The sequence below is a fragment of the Leuciscus leuciscus genome (assembly GCF_965113295.1).
Source record: "Leuciscus leuciscus genome assembly, chromosome: 17".
Classification (NCBI taxonomy): Eukaryota; Metazoa; Chordata; class Actinopteri; order Cypriniformes; family Leuciscidae; genus Leuciscus; species Leuciscus leuciscus.
The window spans coordinates 37086425-37107458 of NC_138741.1; the positions used below are offsets into that span (position 1 = coordinate 37086425).

The 21034-nt window shown below is 38.1% G+C and overlaps 2 protein-coding genes and 1 long non-coding RNA gene across 3 annotated transcripts in view; 1 reads left to right on the forward strand and 2 right to left on the reverse strand.

Annotated features, from left to right (window-relative positions):
• Positions 1-21034, reverse strand: part of LOC309479403 (uncharacterized protein) — a 373702-nt gene that overhangs the window by 103717 nt on the left and 248951 nt on the right. The window contains exon 6 of the mRNA XM_082143528.1: positions 15431-15613. Within this exon, the coding sequence (XP_081999654.1) occupies positions 15431-15613 (183 nt within the window). The remainder of the gene's footprint in view (positions 1-15430; positions 15614-21034) is intronic.
• The window catches only part of LOC309479377 (uncharacterized protein), a 271906-nt gene that overhangs the window by 90025 nt on the left and 160847 nt on the right, over positions 1-21034 (forward strand). The window lies entirely within an intron of this gene.
• LOC309478577 lies at positions 95-3320 on the reverse strand. Its single transcript, XR_014199042.1, has 3 exons — positions 3107-3320; positions 2253-2380; positions 95-1230 (listed from the first exon to the last, which is right to left on the reverse strand). It is a non-coding gene; the product is annotated as an uncharacterized lncRNA (long non-coding RNA).

A 21034-nucleotide genomic window follows, 5' to 3' on the forward strand; every position in this document is an offset into this window, starting at 1 on the left:
TTACTCTGGTGTCGAGCAATGGAGCTCATTAAATATGCCCCTCGATCTGAGCTGCACCAATCACATCGGGTTATCTGATATAGCCGGGCCAGAGGCGAGATGACGACAGCGCTGTGACGTCGAAGTCATCAGTAAACATTGCAAGATGGCTATGGATGAATAGCAGTTGTTTGAAACGGCTTTGGCCGCTACAATGAACGAGTTAGACTTGGCTTTTTCCCAAAAGAGGAACAGAAGACGGCGCTTGAATCGTTCCTTTGCAAGAAGGGTGTTTTTGCTGTTTTGCCGACCGGAAGAGTCTAATCTACCAGTTAGCTCCGCTGGTAGCTAAGCGTATGGGGTTTATTGTTGTGATTGGTCGTAGTGTTATCCAATTGCGTGCTGTGAGATTTTCAAATGCATGCTTGGTGCCGCCCCTCGAGCTGGCCGATTTTCATTGACCGACACCAGACCATTAATCTTTTAGATTTAGGTGTGGATTTCCAGGCTACTTTACACACGATTTACACAAAAGTTCGTTCTGCTCGTGTTTCATGAATGAGACCCATTGAACATTACTTAGTTCATGCAGGCTCCAAGTAACATTTACAATGTTGTCCAAAGAGAGATAGGCTCAGTACCATTTTCCATGTTCTATGTCTGATAACTACAAAGTAAGTTTTAATTAGCCACATTCTGACATACACATAGAAAAACATGCTATACAGCAACCACACACACACACACATACATACGACCAACCACCTTTCCCTTAATCTCCATAAAAATTGATTAATTTTGAACGTTTTTTGTGGACTACCTTGCCTTCTTTCATTTTATCTGTCGTCCGTCTTGCTATATGATTTATTCTAACTTTGCAGTACCACGCAGAAGCCATCTTCACCAGAACATGGACATGGTTAGCTTCAACACACATGTCAAACAAGTGAGTGTGCAGCTGTGGGAAGAGATTCTTCTCAGAACAATCAGAAAGAACCTGAGTGACAATGGCTGCTGTTGTTCCTCTTCCCTGTGGAGCCCTTCCCTCATTGGTTTTTAGCAGCCGCTGAAAGCATCTTTCTGTAGCTTGGCAAACTGCAGTGATGCCTGGAGATGGTTTCTGTAGGCCATAGAGATGCCACTTACCACCTCATCAATACTTACCAAGCGTGTTATTTTTGGCTGTTGTTCTTTGCCCTTGGAGAAAGAGAAAATGGTTGGCACAGCAGTGTCCTTCAGACATGTCCTTCCCTAATAAAAATTACAGGAAGCATACAAAATATGACATTATTGGTCATATTGGCTGTAAATGGCTGTTATTCATAACAGAGATGTATGCGTTTGTTTCATTATTCGGTCTAACACTAGTATGAATGTACAGATTACATTTAAAAATTATTATTGCTATTAAACGAATATGTAACTGTTCGCAATAACTGTCACAACGGAATCATTCTGTGTCCCGCTGTCTCGCTTGGAGAATCATTTTTCAAACATGAATTTCACAGAGAATTTTTTTATTTTATCGTATTTGCATAAAAGGTAAGGCTGCACAATATATCGAAATATCGCAAATGTATATATCGCGATATGCATACCACCACAGCTTGCAATAACTGGGGTCATGAAAAAAAGACAAAGAGAAAATAACTTTAAAAAATAATGTTGTAGCTTTAACAAGAATCAGTGTATATCTAATTCATACAGTGAAAACTAAGCAGTGTTTTATTTTTACATTTGATTATTCCATTTCTGTTGTTAAATAAACCTAATGTAGGATAACCTAAAACTCTAAACCCAGTGGTTTACACTGATGTTAAAATAACACTTCTTATGCTACAGTAAAACACTGATGTTCACTTTCAGAAGTTTTAGGGATGTTTTCTTGTCAAAAAAAGAATGTGAAACGCAAGTAGGTTATATCATTTTAAATATATTTTAAAGATAATTGAAATTAGTTTTACACACTTTAAGCATTATCGTATCGCATATAGAATATCACATTATGTAATGAGTTATCGCATTTTTCTTCAATATCGTGCAGCCCTAAAAGCACTGAAATGTAAAGGTTAGCAAAAAGTGGTCATGTTGCTTGATTTTTGCATCGGTGAAAACCCTAAATTTAACTGGTGTGTCACTAATTTCACCTTAACCGTGACCTAATCAAATATTTAGTAATGTAATGTAAATGAATGTATGATGGTCAATATTTCGCCAATTTCAACCAATATGTTGCTTGAATCTTTGTAAGGTATGAAACGAGGTGTCTGTACCCTGGAGTCAGTAGTGAAGTGATGACTCTCGAAATGTTCACTGTACAGACGAGAATACTTGTTAGGAGTCCAATTCTGTCGTTTCACATTGAGCATCCACTGGTCCAGCCTGAGATGTTCTGGATCACCTAGAGGAAAACTTTACATAAACAAATAGATAGTTACCTCCTTCACAGACTACTGTCAATTAATAGAACTTAAATGACTACAGTGTCCAAAAGGTTGTAACGTTAATAAATGTATTTTAGCTTAAGAATTTGTGGCGGACATCACAGCTAGTCCTCATTTTGTTTCGTTGTACTGTCTATTGAGTAATTACAGGCTAATTTCCTACACATATCTTTGAGAACATGTCAAAAAATACTTCCAATATAGTCAGTGTTAGTAAATGTTACGCTAAATTATGAAATGCAGGCGTAACATTATATGACACCGTTTCAGACGTTTTATACGTTACGTCCATGGTTTCAGCCTACAGCTAATCACAGTCTGTTGGATCTTGGAGTGTAATAAAGTTTTAAATGCAATTATAAATAATAAATAAATTATTCGAAATAAAATGAATAAATGAAATTATATTAGAATTTCACTCACCGGAAAAAATGTAGTCCAGGCTTCTTCTGGGACGATCTGTTAATATAATTAACCCCACAGCAAGTCATTATGACAGTGAAATAATCCCGACACGGCAAACACGGCAGAAATGCTAATCTGTAGTAGTTGTAGTAATAGTTGAAAATAAAGTGTTACCGTTACTTTAGTTGGTTCAACTTTCTATTTTCAATGACAAATCAGCCATTGAAAATAGAAATAGAAACTAAGCCATTCCTTCTTTATTAAAAGCCTATTCTGACCTCTGCGAGAGTGTTCAGATGAAGTGGACGGACGTCCATCATCTGGGTTCTGCTTCGCCCTCGTCCCGTGAGCCTGACCTGTGGACACAGAAAACTCAGAAGACAGAGATGTTAAAGATCCGGGAAGATCCTGGCTCTATGTCTGGGTCGGGTGCGGATCCTGATCACGGTCATCAGACCTGGGTCTCGAAACCTCCACCGTCCTCTTAGAGAAAGCAGCACTCCTGGTTCTGGAGCGGTCTGAGGATGGAAAATTTCACACATTGAATAACAATAGCTTTAAAAGCATGTTAGTGGGCAGTAGCATACATTATTTGTCAAGCAGATAACAGATTCTTAAACATGAGAATGAGGATAAATGTTGAAATGAATGATCCACACAACAAAATGGAAATGCAGAATGTTTCTGCTTATTGTTGACAATACACAATCACATATTCCAAACAGATTATTATAGCATTACAGATTGATTTCAGCAACTTGTTTCTTTCTTGAATTAATCAATGTTTTTGACACTAATCAGTTCATTTAGTGCATTTTACCCGAGACCCTAATTGTCTCCACACTCAGATGGGAGATCGAATTGAAGGTCTTGTCTGCCTTAGAAGGGGTAACACCTCCGCCCGATTGCCCACCGAATCGTTTGTTTGTGCCAGAGGAGTATCCTGCATCTGTTCCTTTACTTAATAAAGCGTTTTACTTGCATTTGCATCCAGCCTCGTGATTGTCACAGTCTTGAGCTCAGAGCTCTCAGCAAGTATGTTATTTCCTATCCAATACAAAGATGATATGAACAAGTCACTCATGAATGATTTTTTAGAGCTAGAACAGAATTGAATTCTGCTTGGTTCACTGATTCTGTTATTCTCCTGTTTACTACAGTGAAGCCGCTTTAAAACAATCTGTATAGTATCAAGCGCTATACAAATGAAGGTGACTTGACTACAACAAGAACATTACAATGAACACACATTTGAAAATCTCACTACAAATAATCCAGAATTTAAAGCCACATTAAGTAGAAATTGTGTTTTTGTCAAACAGCGACCCCTAGAGTCGCTGTGGAATACTTGCACTGTTGTAAATATATTATAACGTTTTTACATGATTGCAGTTAAATCACAAGTAAATAGTCTATAGTCTAGGCCTACTGTATAATTTAATGTGTTGTTTTTATTGGAATGTAAACATTACAAAATGCCAGATAACATCAATTAAGTTAAATGTACGTCGCATTATTTCATAACATTGGCCGTTATGATGTCATTAGACATGATTATTGCAATTTATCATAATAGTTTGCAAATTGTGCTCGTTTACACTATTTACAACCTCTACGTTAGGCTTATTTATGTCCTGATAATTATGTGAGATATTGAAAGCTGTTCTCATGATAATCGCAGGAATCAACATCAAACGGCGTTGTCTGATATCCCTCAGGACTACGTGATAAATACACCTCACAACACCTGAGTTCAGCTGGCAAACTAATTCGTGAGGCATAGCTATCTGATTTATCAAAACGATTCCATTTACACCTGGTCACATAAATGTATTTTTGCGAAACGGATTTAAATTCGATCTTCAATTCTCGCGCTATATGCAGATTTAATGGAGTGCACGTCACCGTAATAAGAGAGAGCAGTAACAGCCCTGGTAAGATCATTTCATTTCTTTACTTTTAATGATGAAGATTGTGTGTTAAGTGTCTGCGACTTACTTTCACTTTGATTTGCGATAGTTTGCACGTTGGCTTTATTATGTTTTTTTTTTAAGCATTTTTGGGAGGAGTACAATTTACATATGTGGTTTCAACAACCATATGCATTTACACTTGTCCAGTTTCGTCTGGAATGCGTCTCAGATCTCAGAAGTGGTTTGAGGGATCGGATTCAAATCCGTCTCAAATGCGTTTCGGAGGGCATTTAAACCTGGACTTTTCACGATCGGATAGCTATCCGATCTGAGAAAACGCATGAAGTGGCCAGGTGTAAACAGCCTCCATGACAAAAACATACGCACGAAAGCCGAAAACAAACGCTGGTTGGCCTCTCACGTCCAAATTTGACGAAGTGGTGGGGGAAGTGACGTATGCCGTAAAGCAGTCGAATTTTGTAGTTCTTTTTGTGCTCTGGTTACTACCCGAACCCCGAAGTTACATAGTGCCAGTAAAAGCGATACAGACCCTCTCAGGCTATGGCAGACGTGTCATTCAACCTATTGTAAGTCGATGTACCATCACAAGGATCTTGGAAATATATTATGAAGGTTGAAAAGTTACATAGTGTTGCTTTAAGACAACATATAATAATCCTACCTCTGCCTGTTACACTTCCTCACACCTGAAACTGATGGAGTGAATCTCCTGAACTTCTCCAATCTACTGTAGACCATTACTAATCCATTGATGTTGTAACATGTGCTCTAACGTCGGGCGTTTAGTCGGATCCCGCGCTAGACACTGGCTAATCAGATCCCTGCATTCTGTACAATAAGGAGAGAGCTGGTTAGTCATGAGCATGTGACCTGGCATTTTTGAAAACAGCATCTAAAACATGATTAATATACTGTAAAATGTTCCTTATCGTTAGTTTAAAAGTGAAGTATGTCGTTTCTGCGACACTAGTGGCAGCGAGTGGAATAAATGACAAAATAAAGCATATTTTCAAAAATATATATATTTTTTACATATATTACATATTTTCTTGCAAAGGCCCCTTCTTCCGTGCATCGCGTCTTCCCCGACTCAAACATCACAAACGCAGCTCTTACTGGTTCATGTGAAGGCATGTTTCAGGTCCAACATATTAGTAATAATTTCAGCTGTGTTGCGCTTGTCTTTATGAAAATGTGCCTTTGCGCATCACAATGCTCTGTTCACTTTGACGTGTTCATGAGCTGTTTAATCTTTGAAGGAATAAATGCAGTGAATTTTGGCTTTCACTTCTGTCACTAAAGCTGCATTTCTTTTCCCACGGCTCTCGCCCCAAACTCTCGCTATACGTTGAGCTATATATAAAACATCTTACATACTTCACCTTTAACTGTTTCTGTACATAGCCTTTGCTTTATGTGTGTGTTTATCAATGTTATCAATATTATTCACTCACCTTTGGATAATTTTGGGTTCTGAAATTTAACTTTGGCTCGTTTGATTTCCGGTCTATCACGAAAAGGAGAACATCCGTTCACCATCTCGTACAGCAACACTCCTAGAGACCAGACATTTGCTGGGACGGCGTGGAATCGAGGCTCTGTCAAGACTTCAGGTGGGCAGTAATCTTCCATTCCTGTAAGAAAGACATTTGCACATTGTTGAGCTTTTTTTTTAAAGCATCAAATAATTAGTAAGTCACTACATTCAGGTTTCCACACTCCCAGAATGCTCACCAATGTATATTTTGCTGTCGTAGCCATCGCTACTAAACAGCTGACCGGATCCAAAGTCTATCAGCTTGAGCTGTAGCAGGGGTTTCTTCAACAGAAAATTCTGCGCATGAAGGTCATTATGGAAAACGCCATGATGGATGCAGTGTTGCACTGCCAGCACAGCCTGTCTCATGATGACCCGTGCTGTTGCTTCAGACAAATGATGAAAACGAATGATGAGGTCCAGCAAGTTCTCGTAGGGTTTGGGATTCTCCATAACCAGGGTGAAATTTCTTTGATCTTCAAACCAGTCGTATAGTCGGATGACGAAGGGGCTTATGGGTTCTCGCCTCATCATCATCAGCAGCGCCACTTCTGTAACGAGAGGTTTGGGATTCCCAGGCTAGAGAGAAGTAGCAGATAGAAGGTTAGCTGGGTAAAAATCTGAAGAAAACATATCATTTTGAAATGTACTTTTCTTTGATCTTTTTAGATGTGTTCAAAAGTTATTTTGGTGCCTCTAGGCTTATTTGTTGATCACATTTACACCTAATGCTTCCTACGGGCAGTGTTGTGCCTGAACGCCGTCATTGAACTCGTTCATTCTGGTGTCTGTGAACGCCACGCTCTCTCAGTTTAACTTCGTTCAATAGAGTGCCAGATTTCTATAGAGCCTTCCAGGCGAAAACCCGGCTAAAACACACCGTAAACTGGCCTTAAAGGGTTAGTTCACCCAAAAATGAAAATTCTGTCAGTAATCACTCACCTTCATGTTGTTCCAACCCCGTAAGACTTTCGTTCATCTTCGGAGCACAAATTAAGATATTTTTTATTAAATCTGAGAGCTGGATCACTGCTCCATAGGCTTCTATGGGATTGAAACTTGCAAACCCAGAAAGTTAGTAAAGACATCGCGAAAATAGTCCAAGTGACTACAGTAGCTCAACCATAAGTTTATCAAGCGACGAGAATACTTGTGCGCAAAAAAACAACAACAAAAATAACGACTTTATTCAAGTATTAATTTTCGTCTGTGTGGGCCTGAATTAATTCACGTAGTGTAACAGCGCAGGGCGTCTGTGTTGTACGTCACACGCATCACACACATGACCAGCATCGGCCAATAGTGAGCCTACGTGTGACGTACAACCCAGATGCGCTGCGCTGTTACACTACGTGAATTAATTCAGGCCCACACAGACGAAAATTAATACTTGAATAAAGTCGTTATTTTTGTTTTTTTGCGCGCAAAAAGTATTCTCGTCGCTTGATAAGCTTGTGGTTGAGCCACTGTAGTCATGTGGAATATTTTAACTTTTCTGGGCTGGCAAGTTTCGATCCCATAGAAGCCTATGGATGAGTGAGCCAGCTCTCAGATTTCATCAAAAATATCTTAATTTGTGTTCCGAAGATGAATGAAAGTCTTACGGGGTTGGAACAACATGAGGGTGAGTGATTACTGACAGAATTTTCATTTTTGGGTGAACTAACCCTTTAATATGTAGTGGAAAAAACACCCAATCTGGCAACACCAGCCACCAGTGTCTACTGACTCTCTTGTTCGATCTCGTTCATCAAAATGAACAAATCTTTTTTCGAGTCATTTCATTCATTTAATGGGCTTTAAATGTTATACTATTAACTGGCAAATTCCCAGAACACATCCACCTACGCAATCTTGATCATATTCTGAATTAAGAAATCATTATAATGCAGTCAAAAATCGTTTACAGGGAACATAAATAATTACTTTACCTTCTGAGTCTTTCGTTCATTTGTCACGTGACAAACGCAATGAATGGATCGTTCATGAATGACTCATCACTTACGTTACAAATCAAAACGAAAAGCAGCAAGGAGGCGTCGTATGATCATTTAAACAAGTTTTATGACAAGGTCGGTGAGGATGGGAAAAATCTGACGCATAGCTTCAGTGTTAAAACTGATCAAATAATTGTCTGTGGTTCTATATGGGCTGTGGCAATAATTTTGAAAAATTATATCTCGCAGCAACATGGAAAAAAAGAACTATGAACTAGTTCATTTTTGGAACTGTGAACTCAGAGTAAAATTTTGAGTATGAACTATGAACTGAACTAGTTCATTTTAAAATTTGTGAACTGAACTTTGAACTAGTTCATGTAGAAAGTGAACTTTCCCAACACTGCCTACGGGTGTATTAACTACAGTAATCTGCACTTAAACAACTCAATACACATTCAGAATTTGGCCAACTTACAATATTAAGATAACGTTTGTTGTCTATCTTGCGCATCCGCTTGATGGCAACCTGCAAAACAAAAACCCAGTTTCAATAACAGTAACAGTATTCAAGCGCCTGACATTGCACTAAGTATTAAACCATCTGTACATTGTTTTAAATGTGTTTTGCAAGAGCAAAATGTTTGTACAATTAAGTAAGATTGACCTTTTTGCCATCAAATCTGCGTGTTCCCAGGTACACCTTGCCAAATCTTCCGGATCCAATCATCTTTCCCACGTTATAGAGAGACTCAAAGGACTCTGAAAAACAAACAGAAAAATATGAGACAATTATTAGCTTGCTAGATCCATTGTTTGTTTTTGTTTTTTTTAAATATCAGTGCTGGTCGAGAAAATAATATTATAATGGGGGAAATAATTTTAATATTCTCTAAAAACAAGCCTTACTTTGAGTGGAAAACAAGATAATACTGGTTAAAATAATAGAAGAATAAGAAATAATGATTTGAAAAGAATTGAAAAGAAAAAACTATTGAAAACAACTATTAGACACAAACATGTCAAATTAAGCAATGATATAATGACATAACTTACATTTTACTGTTAAATTCTTATCTGTAATGTTACAAATCTAAAGTAATGGGATTTTTCACACTATTGTTGTGGTTTAATTCTTTCTTTTCAGGGAAATGACTTCAGAGATTTTCGATACCAGAAATATTAGACTTTATTAACAAACAAAGCCGAGAGACCCTCTGCAGAAAGACCCCTGCAGAGAGATTGTCCAGCAAACGTATATACCTACATCCTTCTCCCAAATATGGTAATACATTCTATAGGTATTTTGAGAAATAGTTTTGTACCATGTGACTTTACTGAAATAGAATTCTCTGCTGTAACCACACAGCTCTCAGGTTCCAAAGTCACCCAAAGACATACACAGACAGAAAGGAAATAATAGTGTACAATGTGTAGCCAAATCACTTATTTTCTAAACAACAAAATCTTCAACACTATCCCCCTGACTTCTGCTTAATGCCTGCATAAATGTCCCAACATCTTATTTCAATTCACAATATTAATAATTATAGTCATTTTATTTCACAATTATCTCGATTACGAGGGCGGAGCCTGGTGATTCCGTGTCAACGATAAAGTTATTTTTCTTATTTTATCTGATCTTTTATTAAAAAGAAAACATACATTTCCAGGCTTCATTTGGCCAACTCTGGCACATGTGTGGCTCAGTTCTGGTAATGGCAAAGATCATATGGGCCATATCTTAAAATATATTTATATTATATTAAGCATTGACTTTTATTAAATGCATAGCAATGTCTTATTTATGACATAACCGACTCTGTAATGCTCGGCACGACAGCCATTTTGACGATTTTGCGTGTATTTGACAATTCAAGAGAAATAAGTGGTGAAATTGAATTATTTTCTGGATCGTATGCTGTCTGAGAAGCGGCTTTCTGTGCGTGTGTTTCTGGTGTGTGTCAGACAGCGCAAGTGCCATCAAGTTCATGCCTTATTGAAAGCGTTTAGCTTACATTCCCATTAAATTAAGAAAACTTTATTTCTAAATGTTCCCTAAACATTCAAAACGTCCAGTTTTTCCAACGTTTCAAAAATGTTTTTTCTTGGTTAAAGGAACATTCTATTTTATAATTTTGCATTATGGGAACGTTACTTTTGAACGTGCTCGGTATGTTCTGAAAATTTTAGATGAACGTCCAATTAAAACATTTCTAAAAAAAAATAGGTTTCACTTTATTTTGATGGTCCCTTTAACACATTCTGTTGACTATAAGTGACACTGCACCTACAAGTCTACTAACTCTCATTAGAGTATTAGTAGAGTATTAGTAGACTGGTAGGGTTAGGGTTAGAATAAGTTGACATGTAGTTGTAAAGTTACTTGTTGTCAGTAGAGTGTCTGTTGGAGGAGCATCACAATAAAGAGTTTGGAGATATTAAGCAGAGAGTCTACTAATGCTCTAATGAGAGTTAGTTGACATGTAGTTGCAAAGTTACTTATAGGCGACAGAATGTTCAAAAGGGACCATCAAAATAAAGTATTACCGTTACTTTAGTTGGTTCAACTTTCTATTTTCAATGACAAATCAGCCATTGAAAATAGAAATAGAAACTAAGCCATTACTTCTTTATTAAAAGCCTATTCTGACCTGTGAGAGAGTGTTCAGATGAAGTGGACGGACGTCTATCATCTGGGTTCTGCTTCGCCCTCGTCCCGTGAGCCTGACCTGTGGACACAGAAAACTCAGAAGAAAGAGATGTTAATGATCCGGGAACATCCTGGCTCTGTGTCTGGGTCGGGTGCGGATTGAGGTTGTTGGACATGGACAAACCCTGTTGGTTTGGGCTCTCCAATCCATCAACGCTGTTCGAGTCTCGGCTGCTCAGACTCAACGAATCTCTACATCTCCTCTTGACATGGACCTCAGAGAGGAACGAACCTGAGGATGACGTGATGCCAGGAGAAGAATGACTGGTGAAATACTCCAACACATTCGAGGACCATACAAATATATATATATATATATATTTATACATTTTAGAAATATATATTTATACTAAATATACCATCTGAAGTCTCTGTTGGCTCGACAGGAACTTGACCCAGCAGCGGAGGACAAAGAAACCCTTCAAGGTTGTCGGACCTGGACAAACCCTGTTGGTTTGGGCTCTCCAATCCATCAACGCTGTTCGAGTCTCGGCTGCTCAGACTCAACGAATCTCTACATCTCCTCTTGACATGGACCTCAGAGAGGAACGAACCTGAGGATGACGTGATGCCAGGAGAAGAATGACTGGTGAAATACTCCAACACATTCGAGGACCATACAAATATATATATATATATTTATACATTTTAGAAATATATATTTATACTAAATATACCATCTGAAGTCTCTGTTGGCTCGACAGGAACTTGACCCAGCAGCGGAGGACAAAGAAACCCTTCAAGGTTGTCGGACCTGGACAAACCCTGTTGGTTTGGGCTCTCCAATCCATCAACGCTGTTCGAGTCTCGGCTGCTCAGACTCAACGAATCTCTACATCTCCTCTTGACATGGACCTCAGAGAGGAACGAACCTGAGGATGACGTGATGCAAGGAGAAGAATGACTGGTGAAATACTCCAACACATTCGAGGACCATACAAATATATATATATATATTTATACATTTTAGAAATATATATTTATACTAAATATACCATCTGAAGTCTCTGTTGGCTCGACAGGAACTTGACCCAGCAGCGGAGGACAAAGAAACCCTTCAAGGTTGTCGGACCTGGACAAACCCTGTTGGTTTGGGCTCTCCAATCCATCAACGCTGTTCGAGTCTCGGCTGCTCAGACTCAACGAATCTCTACATCTCCTCTTGACATGGACCTCAGAGAGGAACGAACCTGAGGATGACGTGATGCCAGGAGAAGAATGACTGGTGAAATACTCCAACACATTCGAGGACCATACAAATATATATATATATATATATTTATACATTTTAGAAATATATATTTATACTAAATATACCATCTGAAGTCTCTGTTGGCTCGACAGGAACTTGACCCAGCAGCGGAGGACAAAGAAACCCTTCAAGGTTGTCGGACCTGGACAAACCCTGTTGGTTTGGGCTCTCCAATCCATCAACGCTGTTCGAGTCTCGGCTGCTCAGACTCAACGAATCTCTACATCTCCTCTTGACATGGACCTCAGAGAGGAACGAACCTGAGGATGACGTGATGCCAGGAGAAGAATGACTGGTGAAATACTCCAACACATTCGAGGACCATACAAATATATATATATATATTTATACATTTTAGAAATATATATTTATACTAAATATACCATCTGAAGTCTCTGTTGGCTCGACAGGAACTTGACCCAGCAGCGGAGGACACAGAAACCCTTCGAGGTTGTCGGACCTGGACAAACCCTGTTGGTTTGGGCTCTCAAATCCATCGACGCTGTTCGAGTCTCGGCTGCTCAGACTCAACGAATCTCTACATCTCCTCTTGACATGGACCTCAGAGAGGAACGAACCTGAGGATGACGTGATGCCAGGAGAAGAATGACTGGTGAAATACTCCAACACATTCAAGGACCATACAAATATATATATATTTATACATTTTAGAAATATATATTTATACTAAATATACCATCTGAAGTCTCTGTTGGCTCGACAGGAACTTGACCCAGTAGCGGAGGACACAGAAACCCTTCGAGGTTGTTGGACCTGGACAAACCCTGTTGGTTTGGGCTCTCCAATCCATCGACGCTGTTCGAGTCTCGGCTGCTCAGACTCAACGAATCTCTACATCTCCTCTTGACATGGACCTCAGAGAGGAACGAACCTGAGGATGACGTGATGCCAGGAGAAGAATGACTGGTGAAATACTCCAACACATTCAAGGACCATACAAATATATATATATTTATACATTTTAGAAATATATATTTATACTAAATATACCATCTGAAGTCTCTGTTGGCTCGACAGGAACTTGACCCAGCAGCGGAGGACACAGAAACCCTTCGAGGTTGTTGGACCTGGACAAACCTAAGGATGACGTGAAGCCCAGAGAAGAATCTGTGGAACCAGTTCTCCAGGATCCTGAGGATGGAACATTTCACACATCAAAAACTGTTTTTGTTTTATATATTTTTTATAATATTAATAATCAGTCAGTGGTCACATCAAATTGTTACTTTGGTTTCACTTTATTTTGGTCCCTTTAAGATATTCGGTTGTCTATAAGTAACATTGCACCTACAAGTCTACTAACTCTCATTAGAGTATTAGTAGAGTATTAGTAGACTGGTAGGGTTAGGGTTAGAATAAGTTGACATGTAGTTGCAAAGTTACTTATAGGCGACAGAATGTTCAAAAGGGACCATCAAAATAAAGTATTACCGTTACTTTAGTTGGTTCAACTTTCTATTTTCAATGACAAATCAGCCATTGAAAATAGAAATAGAAACTAAGCCATTACTTCTTTATTAAAAGCCTATTCTGACCTGTGAGAGAGTGTTCAGATGAAGTGGACGGACGTCTATCATCTGGGTTCTGCTTCGCCCTCGTCCCGTGAGCCTGACCTGTGGACACAGAAAACTCAGAAAACAGAGATGTTAATGATCCGGGAAGATCCTGGCTCTGTGTCTGGGTCGGGTGCGGATTGAGGTTGTTGGACCTGGACAAACCCTGTTGGTTTGGGCTCTCCAATCCATCGACACTGTTCGAGTCTCGGCTGCTCAGACTCAACGAATCTCTACATCTCCTCTTGACATGGACCTCAGAGAGGAACGAACCTGAGGATGACGTGATGCCAGGAGAAGAATGACTGGTGAAATACTCCAACACATTCGAGGACCATACAAATATATATATATATATATTTATACATTTTAGAAATATATATTTATACTAAATATACCATCTGAAGTCTCTGTTGGCTCGACAGGAACTTGACCCAGCAGCGGAGGACACAGAAACCCTTCGAGGTTGTTGGACCTGGACAAACCTGAGGATGACGTGAAGCCCAGAGAAGAATCTGTGGAACCAGTTCTCCAGGATCCTGAGGATGGAACATTTCACACATCAAAAACTGTTTTTGTTTTATATATTTTTTATAATATTAATAATCAGTCAGTGGTCACATCAAATTGTTACTTTGGTTTCACTTTATTTTGGTCCCTTTAAGATATTTGGTTGTCTATAAGTAACATTGCACCTACAAGTCTACTAACTCTCATTAGAGTATTAGTAGAGTATTAGAAGACTGGTAGGGTTAGGGTTAGAATAAGTTGACATGTAGTTGCAAAGTTACTTATAGTCGACAGAATGTTCAAAAGGGACCATCAAAATAAAGTGTTACCGTTACTTTAGTTGGTTCAACTTTCTATTTTCAATGACAAATCAGCCATTGAAAATAGAAATAAACTAAGCCATTACTTCTTTATTAAAAGCCTATTCTGACCTGTGAGAGAGTGTTCAGATGAAGTGGACGGACGTCTATCATCTGGGTTCTGCTTCGCCCTCGTCCCGTGAGCCTGACCTGTGGACACACCTCGTGTGAGACAGATTTCAACAATCACCAGTCAGAGACAGCAGCAAAGCCGAAGCACGATGAAATATGGCAACTTATGATTTCGGGGGTTTACATAGGCTATTGTCCGGTTTCATATTTGTCAGTCAACTTTTCAAAACACATTCGGCTGACAAAATCGGCTGACGCCGTGTCTGGGGGGGGGGGGGGGGGGGGATTATGGTGTGGGGTTGTTTTACAGGGGTTGGGCTTGGCCCCTTAGTTCCAGTGGAAGGAACTCCTAATACTTCAGTATAAGAAAACATTTTGGACAATAAGTGTCAAACAATGAAGATAAATCTTTCTCATGCTATTATTAAGAGTTTTTTTTTTTCATAATTTTTGTTATGTCACACCATAAGACACATTTACAGTACAGTTCAGTAAAAATGTAACAAAAAGAAAAACAGAAAGAATTCTCAACCATCAGACTTCACTACATAAATATATGGGTTTTTCAAATGGTGTTTAACAAAACAAACAAACAAAACATTTAAATGCATATTTGAGGAGCCAACAGGAGTAGAGAAGGAAAAATGAAGACTAACACCAGAAACATCAGGCTGAAATGGCCATGAATCAGGGTGGTAATAACTGGAGACTCACCATCTGTCGGCTCGGACTCGAGCGCATCTGTGCCGGCTAGCGGCTCTACGCTGGGTGTGTATAGATGAGCCCGTGATTTCTGCTCAGCCTCAAGAGGAAACACTTTGGTTTTGAGGGTTTGGAAGGAACGTTTCACAGCCTTACATCCTCTCCAGAGGAAGTTCTTCCCTTTTGTCTTTTTTTCTGCAAACAACAAATATTGATTAGAAACATCTGTTTTATTAGCACAGATTACAGCTCAATGATTCACTAGTTCATGTTCCAAGAACACTAGAGAAATGGGCTCATTGCAAATGGGCGCCATGTTGGATTTCTGATCTAGCGAGTTTGTGCAGACGCCAGTGCAGAGAGCCAGAGAAACCAGAGAATGATCTTTAATAGTTGTTTATAGATTATGATACATCACTTAAAATAATACTAAGATCTATATTACTATTCCATGAGTAAATGACATTTAAATGCATGCATGTTTAAATCATGTGAATGAAATACACTTTCATTAAATACACTTTGTACATGAAGAGTAAATTGACTCATGGTGCATGAACATACGCATGTGTGATTCCCCGACCAATTATGCCTACTGTAAATATACAAATATGCAAATATAACTACATTTAAAAATAAACTATAGCACAGAAATACATAAAATAAAAATAAAATATCCATTTAAAGAATCTTAAAAAACTTCAGTCTTTTGATTTCTGATCTTCTGCAAATCAAAGTTACTTTACGTGATGTCAGAGTATGAGAATTATATTATGCTGGTCAATTATGAACAATAGGTAAAATTGAACTACTAGCAAAAATTGAAGCAAATTTGGTGGGGCCGAGGGGCCGCTGCTGCAAATATGTGGGTGGCTCGTCCCCTAACAGATCTCACTCCAAACTCTTGATACAACTTGAGAGCTCTGTATAAACCTCTAATAAACTACTCAATAATGAGTGTGTGATGTGAACGAGTGTGAACTCTGTGACTGAAATGAGCACAGCATGATCACAAATCAATCGTGCTGCCTTATGCGTCTCAGAAATCAGAGCTTTATCAATAACAGCCGATCAAATAAAATACTTGAAAATACTACATACTGCACATTTTCTACTTTTCTTTTGACAAGAGCCTAATCTCAACTATAAGCTACTGAATCACACACATTCACACTACTTGATGTGTCTATTTAAACTTTTTAAACCACTATATGATACACAAATGAGTGTGAACTCAGTGTGAAATCAGAGCTATCAACTCAAGAGTAAGCTACTATCAACTAAGACACTACATCATACACATTTTCTACTGTTTGATATGTGCATTTAAATATTAAAAAAGTTGTACAATATGATACGCGAATGAGTGCAAACTATAGGCTATGAATGAAACCAACCAGCCACGCTGCCGTCTCTCTGTGCGTCTCTCAGAAATCGCTTGTCAAGAGCCTAATCTCAACTATAAGCTACTGAATCACACACATTCACACTACTTGATGTGTCTATTTAAATGTTTTAAACCTTGTACTATACAGTATGATAGTATATGTTTGGTGTCGCAGTCTCTCCCAGAGCTGGAAAACGTTACAGCCTATTCGTTATAATTTGTTTTTTTTTATTTAACATGTATTATTGTTTTAAGCGGAAGATATTTTATATTTTGTTATAATTACAATAAAAATGTTATCATGTTATAATTAAAAAAATGTTTTACAAATTATACAAGGCATATTTGTTAAAACTATGACAGGAACCCAAACACATCCATGCCCAGGGCACAACCATGACATAATCCGTTCCTACACTACATAAACACTATATGAAAATAAGTGTCTAACAATGAAAATAAATATCTCTCATGCTATTTGTATTAGGAGTATTATTTTTCTTAGTTTTTGTTATCTCACACCATAAGACACATTTACAGTACAGTTCAGTAAAAATGTAACAAAAAGAAAAACAGAAAGAATTCTCAACCATCAGACTTCACTACATAAATATATGGGTTTTTCAAATGGTGTTTAACAAAACAAACAAACAAAACATTTAAATGCATATTTGAGGAGCCAACAGGAGTAGAGAAGGAAAAATGAAGACTAACACCAGAAACATCAGGCTGAAATGGCCATGAATCAGGGTGGTAATAACTGGAGACTCACCATCTGTGCCGGCTAGCGGCTCTACGCTGGGTGTGTATAGATGAGCCCGTGATTTGAGGGTTTGGAAGGAACGTTTCACAGCCTTACATCCTCTCCAGAGGAAGTTCTTCCCTTTTGTCTTTTTTTCTGCAAACAACAAATATTGATTAGAAACATCTGTTTTATTAGCACAGATTACAGCTCAATGATTCACTAGTTCATGTTCCAAGAACACTAGAGAAATGGGCTCGTTGCAAATGGCCACCATGTTGAATTTCTGATCTAGCGAGTTTGTGCAGATGCAAAAAATCTGCGAACTTGCCCTTAAAAAATGTTGAAGTACAGCTTAATTTTGTCTATTTAACTGAACATGACTTTAAAGTCCTGACTTGTATTATCTTAGAGCTATTTCCATATGGACATTTCTTTGTTGTGTCACAGTCACTTCTGGCAGATTAAAGGATATTTTATGATTGTAACCTTAAAGTGGCTTTGAAACTATATGTATTGTGAAAAGTACTAGATCTATGGTTTTACTATGGTAAAACTGTATCCATGTTGTTATTTTTTTGTTCATACCATGGTTCAACTTAGTTTAATATTGCAGTAAACCTAAAGTAAAAGTATGGTAACGTTAATCATAACTATAGTAACCATACGTTTTTTGTAGTTACGGTTTTATTACAACAATCATAGATAAACCATAATTGTTGTAGTAAAACCATGGTTCATTGTGTTAGTTTCTATGGTTTTACAGCAAATACTGTGGTAAAAAGATGGTTAACCAGCACCGCTGGTCGTATGCTGCTGGGACAATATAACAATGATGTTTTCTAGAGCACCATCTTCTCTATATTGTAAAAAACATTCTTCATCTCTAGCAAAGTTTCAAATATAAGCATCCTGTGCACCGAGAGCCCATTACAAGCCCAGTAATGCTGATATGCTGTGCTATACAAGTCCTACCATTGAAGTCGGATTCATTATGTGTTAGTTCTGATGTGTATTTACTCGGTACCTTTTGTGTGGTCCTGCCAAGCGGCTGTCCGGTCCTTCGCCTCCACGGACAAGCTGTCCAGCTTCACTTGGAACTTTGGAGACATTATATTTATATATAACTTTACTGAACTACAGTTATGACCACCTGAGCTGAAGATTCCGTCAAAGTAACTCAATTTATATCGTAAATATATTAAATGACACCGTATTCTGTCAGATTCTGAATCTCAACGAGCTGTGTAGACACTATTTTACTGTTGTTTAAAGCGGTAGATTGCGTTTGTAACACTTTCATCTGTTAGTGAGTCTGAGTCTGATAATCCCTGCTGAACTGAACAATCAGTCTGTGACGTCATATGGAACTCGACTGTGACGTCACATCTGCTGCTCTGCAGCGGTCAAACACGCATATTTAACCCTTGTGCATTGTTCAAATTCACTACCCTTTCATTATGTTCGTGGCTGAAAACAGCCACTACTTTAAACTGCTGTAAAAATGTATCAGATTATTATTTTTATTTTATTTTTTCATAAATCTATTAATCAACCTCAGTCCTGATCAAAACTACTAAATGTTTTTAAAAAATCAGGATTTTAACATGGAAGCCTATGGAAGCCCATTCCCGCCACATAAGAAAAAAAAAACGAGCATAAAAACTCGAAATTATGACATTCTTAAATCATTATTATGACATAAAATGTCGAATTTATGATTTACTAAATCGAAAGTATGACTTTAAAAGTCATAATTATGTGATAAAAAGTCAAACGTTTGACATATCAAATCGAAATTATGAGATTAAAAAGTCGAAATTATGACTTTAAAAGTCACAATTATGACATAACTAAATCGAAATTATGACTTGCCGACTGGCACGCTCATTGATCTGACGCACGCGAACCGACACATGATGAATTATGAACAGATTAAGGAGTATCGATCGTGGTTTTACAAATGATGAAATTCTTGCCGTATAGCGGAACGGCATGGAATAGCTCTGAGCAAACGCACTCTTGAGAGGATTTTAAGCAAGAACAAACTTTGGCGCAGAAAGAACAAAACGTAGATGTGGCGGAGGTGGCAGCTTTCATAGAACAACAACTTCAAACATCTGGGCAATGTCATGGCTATAGATGGATGCACCAAAAATGTTGGATGAATGGGACTGTAACTGATAGGGAAACAGTGAGAGTTCTGCTGCGGCTTTTAGATGGTGAAGGGGTTGATTTGAGGTCACGAAATCGACTGAGGCGGCGTGTGTATCATAGCCGTGGTCTTATGGAGCTTATAATATGACAATATGATTTGAATTTGAATTGTGTCAATTTGATTTATTTACAAGACGTGTAATCTAACAAATTTGAATTGTATGTGGTATTTTAAATAGTTCTGAATTTGATTTCCTTAAACGAATTTATTTCGTTTTTTACATTTAGCCTATTAGACATATATTTTCAAACAGCTATTTTTTTGTTCTGAATTCTTTGACTGCAAATTCATATTCAGTTTTTAAAAATACAGATTCAAGTTTTCAAGATGAAGAAGAAATTCAGAACTTCAAATTCAGTTTTCTAAAATTCAAACCGCGGAAAATTCAGATCTTACAGAAAGTAGGTCAGGTCACAGGTCATCCACAGGGAAGAGTAAAGGATCTCAGAAAAGTCGAACAGAGCATTTTGGCTGCACTGCAGTAGTTTTCTACCGCAAACGCGGTGGTAGTTCAAGAGAATCCGTGTATCTTTCGTTCAGTCGTTTTTATTTTATTTAAAATTAAGAGTAGAAAAATGAGAAATCAGCTTGAGTATTAGATTTCTAATATTCTAGTAATAATAGTCCTCTGCTGCTGCAGTTGCACGGAGCTTACAAAATTTAACGCGTGTATTGCAACTAGGCTACATTTCATTTTCTCATCAAACAAATAACGAATGGCTCGACACAACAGAAGAGCCTTAGACAGGGCTTTCTCTCTGTGTAGATATAAATTAACCTACGCTTTGCATCAGCTGGGTATGGCAGGGTAAATGACGGCTGTCATAGCCTGCATAGTCGCTCGGTAAGTTAAAAAAAGAAAAGAAATTAAGATATAAATCAATATAATTATTTATATTTTTGTTTATGAACAAGTAGCAACACAGAAGGGTGATCCATGGATTTCATGGAGGAATGATAAGACAGCACACCTTTCCAGATCTGTTTTAAGAACACTTCATCTGGAAATCTGTGTAAGGGTCCGTTCATACAGAACGCGCTTTTTCATTGCTTTTCATTGTCTACGGGTGCAGGGGTTATTCATTGCTTTTCATTTCATTCCTTCATTTTCATTCATTTCATTTTCATTGCATACGCGCACTAGACGGACGTTGCGCTCGCTCTTCTGCAGCGTCTCGGCGTTCTAAAAACGCGGCGCTCAATTGAAAAGAAGTTCAGCTTTTAAAAACACGCCTCAAGACCTTGCGTTTTCCCCCATTCCACTGCCCA